Source organism: Macrobrachium nipponense, chromosome 21, assembly GCF_015104395.2.
Source record: "Macrobrachium nipponense isolate FS-2020 chromosome 21, ASM1510439v2, whole genome shotgun sequence".
NCBI lineage: Eukaryota > Metazoa > Arthropoda > Malacostraca > Decapoda > Palaemonidae > Macrobrachium > Macrobrachium nipponense.
This window is the reverse complement of record NC_087212.1, coordinates 2,944,377-2,954,376: the sequence shown is the minus strand read 5'-3', so window position 1 is coordinate 2,954,376 and position 10,000 is coordinate 2,944,377. Positions and strand designations below refer to the sequence as shown.

Sequence of the window (10,000 nt, the reverse complement as noted above, 5' to 3'; positions counted from 1 at the left end):
CCAGTGTTTCCTACAGCTGAACTAGGTTTTAAACCACTGTAACTTCCAGTTGGAGATCCTTTGCCCCCGGAGCCCCAAACATTTCCGCCCTGAGAACCATAAGAGTTCCCAGTAATGGAATCACTTGAACCAAAGTTTGAAGATCCTCCAAAACCACCTCCTAGGGAATTACCTAAGCCTTGGTGAGATCCACCAACATTTCCAGAAGTTGAACTACTTGGCCTTGTTCCAAAACCTCCAGTTGATGAGCTATCATATCCACCAGTCTGGGTGCCTCCAAAGTTTCCATTGAGTGACCCTGTAGCACCATAAGTAGAACCACCATCAGTAGAAGTTGAACCTAAATTAGACGAACTGACATATCCTGCTGGTGATGATCCGTTGGGACGAGTTCCACTAGTATTTACATTAGAGGAACCACTGGGTCTTGTTCCAAAAGGATTTCCAGTTGCTCCAGTTGAGCCACCATATCCACCAGCTTGAGAGCCTTCAATACTTCCTGCAGATAGTCCACCATTAGTGCCTCCTACATTAGGACGAGATCCACCACTGGGTTTTGTTCCAAAGAGATTTCCAGATGTTCCTGTTGAGCCACTGTATCCACCAGCTTGAGATCCTCCGATGCCTCCTATTTGAAAACCAGTGCTGCCTGATGATAATCCACCAGTAGCGCCTCCTGCATTAGTGGCGCTGCCATATCCTCCTAGTGATGATCCACCAACAGTTTGAGTAGGACCACTATATCCAGCAATCTGGGAACCTCCAGTGGATCCACTTTGCAAACCCACACTACCACCAGCTACAAAGCCACTGGAACTAGAGGTTAAAGGTCCTGTAAGACCACTTCCTGAAAGAGCTCCTTGACTTACAGTAGCTGAACCTCCATAGCCTCCAACTGTTGATCCACTTGGGCGAGAGTTATCAGTACCACTTGGTTTTGTTCCAAAGATATTTCCCGTCGAAGATCCTCCAGTGATTCCAGTGGACGCTCCTCCGTAACCCCCAGCCTGATATCCTCCTACGAATCCACTTGTAGAACCTGCAGAACCACCAAGACCAGACAGTGATCCAACAAGACCACCACTTGAAGAAGCTCCTGAACCTACATTAGATCCTCCATATCCTCCCGTCAGTGAGCCACTTAGGTGGGATCCACTACCGCCTCCCAGAAAATTACCAGTTGGCCTTGTTCCAAAATTACCTCCAGTTGAAGCACCACCAATATTTCCTGTCGAACTGCTATAACTGCTAGTTTGAGATCCTCCAGGAGTTCCACTTTGAGGCCCCACCGAAGAACCAAAACCAGAGAGTGAGGACCCTGTCAGACCTGCTCCAAAGGAACCACCCAAACCTACGTTAGTTGAACCTCCATAGCCTCCAAGGGATCCACTTGGTTGAGAGCCACCAGTTGGTTTTGTCCCGAAGGTGGCTCCAGTTAGTGTTCCTCCACCAGTTCCAATTGAGCCACTAAATCCACTAGTTTGAGACGCTCCTAGTGTTCCACTTTGAGTACCTCCAAGGGAGCCTCCAAGACCAGCGTTTGGCAACCCTTGCAGACCACTACCTGTGGAACCTACAAAACCAGTAGATGATGTCCCTAGTATCCCAGAGGTTGATCCTCCCAACTGGCCAGTTGGAGATGAAGGTCCATCAATCTTTGGAGGAAGATATGACCCTCCAGGACTAGGGATGACATTTTGGGAAGTTGTCACCACCGATGCCAATAGTATATACACAGCACCACTTTCTGTAAAGACATGTTGTATTAAATAAATAAGATGATTCTTTCATAAATTTAGACAGTCAAATGAGTTATTGCTATAGTAACTGTATAACACTGTCATTATTTAGATATATATTTCATTATGCCAGGAGCCTAATGACTTATCAGTTTTATTTGAATTATATATATATATATAGTATATATATATATATATAGTAGATAATATATATATTATAATATATATCTATATATATATATATATAAAATCACATAGTCTTAAAGCAATAATGTCTACAATTCAGTAGGTAGTAGAACTAGGGGTAGAGAATATAGCTATTCTGCATTCGCGTGAGACCAATGCTATTTTTGAATGAAGAATTGTATATTAAGAATATTTTTAGAAACATTTAACATATAAAGTAACGAAATAAGAATAGCAACGCTTGTTACTTTGTTACTTAAAGTAGTAGTAAGCTCGAGACGTGAGTTTACAGATTTATATAAAAAATGAAGATTTTAAACTACTTATTGATACGATGGCTCACCGGGATCGTCATTGTCGGAGGAAGGTGTCGAAATAATTGCTACGAGCCAGTCAATAGCCAGTGCTTTTATATCAGTCTACAACAACGCTTCTCCACCCCCACTTCCCACGTAACACCCCCCCCCCCCACACTCTCCCATCCCCAATTCTCATAATCTTTTACAATGACCTTCATTTTTTTCCACTTCTCAACTTATTTTCTCTCTTGACCTCATTTGAAACTAATTATTATTCAAATTAAGATTAAACGGTGATTGGTGACCTTGCTGTCGCCGATATATTTTCCTGCCAAATTTCTTCTTGATGTGTCTTCGACCGTTACATCGCAGACTTCATTGATTCAACCGTCAACCTTAGCAACATCTCTTGTCTTTACATTGAATGAAATTATTCCATAGTTGACGTGACCTTTTGGAAGATTTTTGTTATGAGTATCCCTAGTCAGAAGTGTTCGTATTTACATACAAACACATCGTATGATTTAGATATATGGCACTGTAAAGCACCCCGTATTTGTATTGATCCTGTTTTGTGTGTTTACATATAATTACTGGAATTAAATTTTTTACACTCGTGTAAACATGGTTGGCAATGATTAAATCAAAGTGATTAAATCATTGATTTTTTCATTTTAAAAAATTATGATTTTTTTTATTTATTTTTTAAATTCTAATTTCAAAGCAAACAAATTGAAAGATATGGTTTGGAGGTTAATAAAAACTTAAGCATAACTGTGCTGCATCTATTTATTTTGACATAAAAAAAAATACTAGTACATACTTTAGGCCAGAACTGGAAATCCAAAAGGTGAATCAATAATAATTCTGTCATAAAATACATTTTGAGGAAAAAGGATTGAAAAAACATCTAACAAATAAAAAAATCCAAATAAATAAAAAAACAAATATATAAAAAAAAATCAAATAAAATCACTGATCTTTTTAAATTTAGAAAATATAAAAAAAAAATCACCAACCTTGCGTGTATATATACAAGCATGTTACTTTTGTCCCTTGATTAGTAGACGTGTAAGTACACCCGATTGTATTTTCTCTCACATTCATTCATTCTCAGGACACCCACTCAGAAATTGTACTGGTAGCGAAAAATTTAAATGATCAATAGTTATAATGGCTCATGAAATAGTATACTATGTGCTCGAGTAGTCCATATCCTTCTAGAATTGTTATTCCAGTGAAAGATATCTTCAATAAATAATTTTTGAGTTTTCCCATAAAAGTATCCAAATAGTAGGGATAACATTTAGTTTCTGAATGTACGATAATATTTTGGTCATTTTTGTGATTTATGTAGGCAGATATATAATTTATGTAGGTAGATATGTATTCTGTGTACACATATAAGCAATTTATGTGTGCAGATATGCAATTTATGTAATGTAGGCAGATATGCAATTTATGTAGGCGCGCATAAAAACGAAAAAACGCTTATTTTAACAGTAGTCTACAAAAAAAAGCTTATTTTAACTGTAAACTCTACAAAGAAAAAAAAAAGGTTATTTTAACTAGATTGTAAAAAATATTTTAACTGCATTCTATACAAAGAACAAAACTTGTTTTAACTGTATAGTATACCTTCCAACATCGGAAGTATATGATCTGATTTATATAAAAAAAATATATTTAAAGTTCAGCTAAGCGCAAGAAACCGAAGAAGGCAACTGACAGGAAAGCCTGACAGGTCAGGTGAACGCATTTAAAGGTAAACAAAAGGTATAAGCTCAGGTAGTGGCTACTCACCTGAGCATAAGCCGGTATTTAACTCCCCAAACCCGGGCGGGATTGTCAAATCAAGTGACCCGTAAAATGAGATTTTTGGCAAGGTTTTGCGATTTCGCATTGCTTTTGCATTTACCAGGGAAGAAATAGGGTTTCGTTTTGAAGTTTTATTTTTTTTAATTTACAGTAGTTGTATCGTTCTTTGGTAGGTAGAATGGCCTGGATGGGTTGTTTAAGCTAGACCTTGGTTGAGATTCATTTTTTCTGATGTGGTGGCGTGAAATAAATAAATCAAATAAATAAATATATATATATATATAATTATATATTATATATATATATATATATATATATATATTATATAGATATATAGAGAGAGAGAGAGGAGATGAGAGAGAGAGTAGAGAGACGAGAGAGAGAGAGAGAGAGAGAGAGGAGAACGTAGTGGAAAACAAATGGGAATTAGAGAGAGAAATATAAAATACAAATCATTGAAATTTTGCCTCTTTCAAGAGAGAGAGAGAGAGAGAGAGAGAGAGAGAGAGAGAGAGAGAGAGAGAGAGAGAGGAATGCTGTGGAAGACAAATGGGAATTAGAGAGAGAAATATAAAAGGCAAATTGAAATTTTGCCTCTTTCATTTAAAGAGAGAAGAGAGAGAGAGAGAGAGAGAGAGAGAGAGAGAGAGAAGAATCCGGTGGAAAACAAATGGGAATTAGAGAGAGAAATATAAAAGACAAATATTTGAAATTTTGCCATCATTGCAAATCTTGTCATTTAAATGTTTGAATTATGCATGGCAGCATTTTCTAAATGTTTACAGCGGCTTCTGTAAACATTTCTCGTGAGACTTTCCGTAACTCAGGTTTTTGAAAGAACCAGCTGATTACAGTGTTTTTCACAAATCACAAAGGAAAAATACCGGTGCTTGTTGATTTGAAACGAGAAATTTAGCGAAGAAAGAGACCTTGACTGTCGGAGGTATTGAACGTGAAAAGTGACTTAAGTAATTAGCCGGGTTCCTAATGAACTACGCCCAAAGGCCGTGGTGCATAAAAAAATGATTTTTTGAGATTATGCAACACTTAATGGAGATACTTTGCATGGAGAAGATGACTCGATTACTATGCTTATAATTGTCAAGATGGAATGATATGATGCGTAAAAAGTATTTTGTCTGGAAACATGACTGATTAACCATTTGTACTTTTAAGAGTCTTGTTACAGTTTTCTGTAAAAGAAAACTATCGTGCCGACTTTGTCTATTATTACATATGATTTAGTTTCGTTTGTCAACAGTTCCTCGTAGGATGAGTGGTTTACGTGCTCGCCTACTGATTCGGTAGTCCTGAGTTCGATTCCCCTCTCTGCCAACGTGGAGTCAGAGGAATTTGTTCCTCGTAGGATGAGTGGTTTACGTGCTCGCCTACTAATTCGGTAGGCCCGAGTTCGATTGTACGTTCTGCCAACGTGGAGTCAGATGAATTTGTTCCTCGTAGGATGAGTGGTTTACGTGCTCACCTACTGATTCGGTAGTCCCGAGTTCGATTCTACGTTCTGCCAACGTGGAGTCAGAGGAATTTGTTCCTCGTAGGATGAGTGGTTTACGTGCTCGCCAACTGATTCGGTAGTCGTGAGTTCGATTCCCCGCTCTGCCAACGTGGAGTCAGAGGAATTTGTTCCTCGTAGGATGAGTGGTTTACGTGCTCGCCTACTGATTCGGTAGTCCCGAGTTCGATTCTACGTTCTGCCAACGTGGAGTCAGAGGAATTTGTTTCTGGTGATTAGAAATTAATGTCTCGATACAATGTGGTTCGGAGCCCACAATGAACTGTAGTAGGTCCCGTTGCTAGGTAACTATACTCTGTTTTTTTCCATCTGTCCATCCGCCTGTGGTGTCTTCGCATGGTAACACTGCGTCCCGGGCTTTAAATATTTACGCTATGTGTAAGTTTTATGTAAATAAAAGGATATCTGGGTGTACATTTGCAACTGAAAAGTGTTCTAATAATTTACTGTATGCGAATTACACCGTTAATATTCGAAATAGGATATTATTATTATTGTTGAGTGTAAACTGAATGTAATTATCTAAAGCCAGGGACACAGTGTTACCATACGCACACACCACAGGCGGGTTGACAGATTGAAAAAAACAGAGTATAGTTGGTTCCTAGCCACGTAAATATATCTAATACTTCGGGCCAGCACTGGGAGAGCTGTTAATCGACTTGGTCTGGTTAAACTAAAATATTCTTCTTCTTCGTCCAGTCCGATCAGCTACGTTTATATCGTAGTTTTAGAATAATTAATTATTATATTCATTCATTCATAAATTCACTGACATGCATTTCAAATCAAATTAATTATAGCGTTGAATAATCCTTTGGATTTCAGCCTGTGCTTGGCTTCAAGCCTCGATTCCACATTCCATTCCATTCCATCCGATCAGTTAAGTTTTAAGCAACATAACCAACGTTGGGTCTGATCAGTACTTTGATGGGTGACCGCCCGGGAACACCAGACGCTGTTGGCATTTAATCTTATCGTATTCTTTGGAAGGTTGAATTTCAAGTCTATGGCCCCTGAGGTGGGGTTGCTCCGTATGAATAGGGTTCATCCTCTGTTTTATTTACACATTTCAGGAAAAGACGGTTATATCGTTTCCCCAACACTGTTCAGGACATTTTTTTGTTTTACTTACTGTAGCTGCGTTTGACAGTCTAATTATCGACGATGTTCGCGTTGATCATAACATAATGAATTTCTAATTACTTGATGAACAGCAAATACAGTCCGATATAATTTGTTTATTAATGGCAATTTTTCATGCGACATTGAATGACATTTTGAAGTCGCACACCGTTTAATTACAGAATCGCTCTGTTTCTCGGTTCTGCTTCAGTAAGAAAACGGCCTCATTATCTAAATATAAAATCGCGGAAAGCTGCTAAAACCTGGTGTCATCTTCGTGCAAGAGTAGCGTTTTATTTATATATTTATTTATTTGTTTAATTTTTTTACGCGCGAATCATGGACCTTGAAAGTGGCGTAACGTTATCCGAGGAATTAAACGTAATGTGGAATATAATTTTTCAAGACTGATTTTTAATTGAACTACCGTTATTTATATATGTATCATGCATTCTATATTATGTTATTTGTGGATTAACATTTGAAATCATAAAATTACCTGCATCAAATTAGTGACAAACTTACACAGCACATATGTTTTCGTTACACACACGGTGAATTTTTTATTTATATTCACAGATATCAAGCTACAAATATCGTTTAATGTCCAGTCCAATGTGTCTCTGGAGTAACTTGAAGCCAAGGGGAATCAAAAAGGATGAGCGCTTCGTCACCGGCAGGAGTCGAACTGTTGCCTGGTTGAGAGACAACAGTGGATAGTGACTTTGACCATTGAGCCATCGAGATACACTCACACACACACACATTATATATGACGTATACTGCTGAAGTGATCTATCAGTTATTTCTCTTTCACTGACTTCAGGAAATTTCATTGGAACGTCAGTAGAATTAATAATATGTAAGTCACGTTCTCCTGAAGTCTCGTGTTAGTGATATGCTGTATTTCCCAATTATCTGATTAAAATTGACGGGCTTATTTTTCGTGTAAAAGAATCTGTTTACTTTTCTGTAAAAGAACACTTTTTCTCTCCGCCCTCAGATCTTAGAAACCACTGAGGCTGGAGGGTTGCAAATTGGTATGTTGATCACCCATCCTCCAATCATCAAGCCCACCAAATTGCAGCCCTCTAGCCTGAGTAGTTTTTGTTTTATTTAAGGTCAAGGTTAGCCATAATCGTGCGTCTGGCGACTATATAGGCCAGGCCACCACAGGGCCCGTGGTGAGAGTTTCATGGGCCGTGGCTCATACAGCATTATACCAGAACCACCGAAGGATATATCTATTTTCTGTGGCCTTCATTATAAGATGTACAGAAAACTCGATTTTTACTTGTTTTTTTTATATATTTATTATTGGATCTGACTCTTTACTAAAAGTAAATTTTTAAAGATGAAAGTCTGTCGACATTTTTTCGGTAATTTAGTGTATTTTTAAATAGATGCTGCCCTTCTCCAGTATAATGGTTCAGGAAAACGTATTAATAAACACTTTTGAGTGTCATATTGCTATTATGGTAACTAAAAGACGTATTGTTGGCATTTTTTGTAAGTCTTCGATAATCCGCTAGATATCGTTAGCCTTCAGAAATATATAGTATAGACTGAGAGACTCCTCCAGCGTTAATAGATACACATGACCTTTTGGTTCAACCGGAAATATTCATCACTGAACAGAAACAGTCATCACCAAGAAGCAAGACTTCTGGTCGAAATGCATTTCTTAAGAAACCTGGTTTCGTAGAATGATAGGAATGAATTTCAAAGCAAGAATAAGTGAGGACCTTAAGACCTACTCCAATGCTGTGAATTATAAACACATCAAGAAATATTGGTAATTTCATTCATAATCTTAAACCAATTTGTGCAATGACAGCAAGAATGCTGAGGCATGAGATGCAGTAACTAAATTGTGTGTTGGTAATTGCATAATAGCAGAGTGGATTTGGTTGGGAGTAATGCGGCCTTAAAGTTGAAGATAATTGTTTTGAATGAACGCTATCTTACATTGACATTGACACCAAGAGAGAATAAAAGTTATTATGTAAGTTGGGTTGTATTTTTATGCGTATAGTTTATTCTGAATATCATAAAAGTGGGAAAAGATGCGGAGAAATAAGAAGAAGAAGAAGAAGAAGAAGAAGAAGAAGAAGAAGAAGAAGAAGAAGGTAAAAAAAGAAAAGAAGAAGAAGAAGAAGAAGAAGAAGAAGAAGAAGAAGAAGAAGAGTGCTAAATTACCAAGTGTGAAATCAGAAGCAAAAGTAACATGCCAAGCAGACTAAGGCTGCAGTGTTTAACACCAAGCGAATCGAGTCAATTCAAATCATGCCGATTCGCTTGGTGTCAACGGGGACGTTGAAATGAGCGTGACGATTCAAGAAGAATCATGAATCGTGCTGACTCTTCGTGAATTAAATCGATTCGATTCGCGCGGTGTGAACGCAGACATAAACTGTGCTCGAACTCCTGATGAAGAGTCGGCCGTATCTAGTTACTGTACGAGACTTTAATGTATGTCCCTTTGTCCACTCCTTCAGTGGGGTATGACCATCTCATCAAAGGAGGTAGAAAGGACAACAGTAATTTGCGTAGTTTATGTGACATAAGATTGAAAGTGCTAAAAACTGGTAGATTCCTAAATAGATTCTTAAATACTTATGTTAAAGGCTTTCTTTGCAGTTCTTGATTATGAAGTAAAAGCAGAAAGCTGCATGAATCCACTTCCCTCTAAAATAAGGAGTTTACAAAGTAGATTCAGGAATATCCATGTGTTACAGTACTTCGACCGGATGGTACATATATTTTATGAAGATCCTACTCATTAATTTCCGTTCGTTTTGTAAAAAAAAAAAAATTTAAACAGTTTTCTTTAAGACTTGAAAAGTGTTAGTCATTTTTCATGTGATTCCTAATCACACTTCATATAATGCATGCATAGATGTAAAGAAAACGAGTAGTATGCACTGATATAGTTTATTTATTCTTTCCAGGAGAATTCAGTAGTAGATATTTTTCATTATGGGCAATATCAGCAATTTGTGACTACCTGGAGTGGTTACTTTTTGGAACAAGAAACCCCTAATTGTGTTATATTGTTATTTGCTAGCTGTTTGCACCTTCACTCTTTGGATATATGATAAAACTGAGTTACTTTTTACGTTCTTTTTAGTAAGTTGGAGCTATAATGTTTATTGATAAATTTAGTTACATTTCAATGATGTTAAGTTAGTCGTGTCATTGTCAGAAGATTATTTCAGTACCTGACAAAATGAAATACAGAAGTGAATTCATTTAATTTTTATATTATTTCTATTAAGTTAGAGCCGTAATTTTTTTTATGG

At 37.3% G+C, this 10,000-nt stretch overlaps 1 protein-coding gene across 1 annotated transcript in view; it reads right to left on the bottom strand.

The window, feature by feature from the left end:
• Nucleotides 1-10,000, bottom strand: part of LOC135197650 (uncharacterized PE-PGRS family protein PE_PGRS54-like) — a 19,741-nt gene that overhangs the window by 1,751 nt on the left and 7,990 nt on the right. Inside the window, exon 6 of the mRNA XM_064224667.1 lies at nucleotides 1-1,747. This exon is cut by the window's left edge and continues 1,200 nt beyond it. Within this exon, the coding sequence (XP_064080737.1) occupies nucleotides 1-1,747 (1,747 nt within the window). The remainder of the gene's footprint in view (nucleotides 1,748-10,000) is intronic.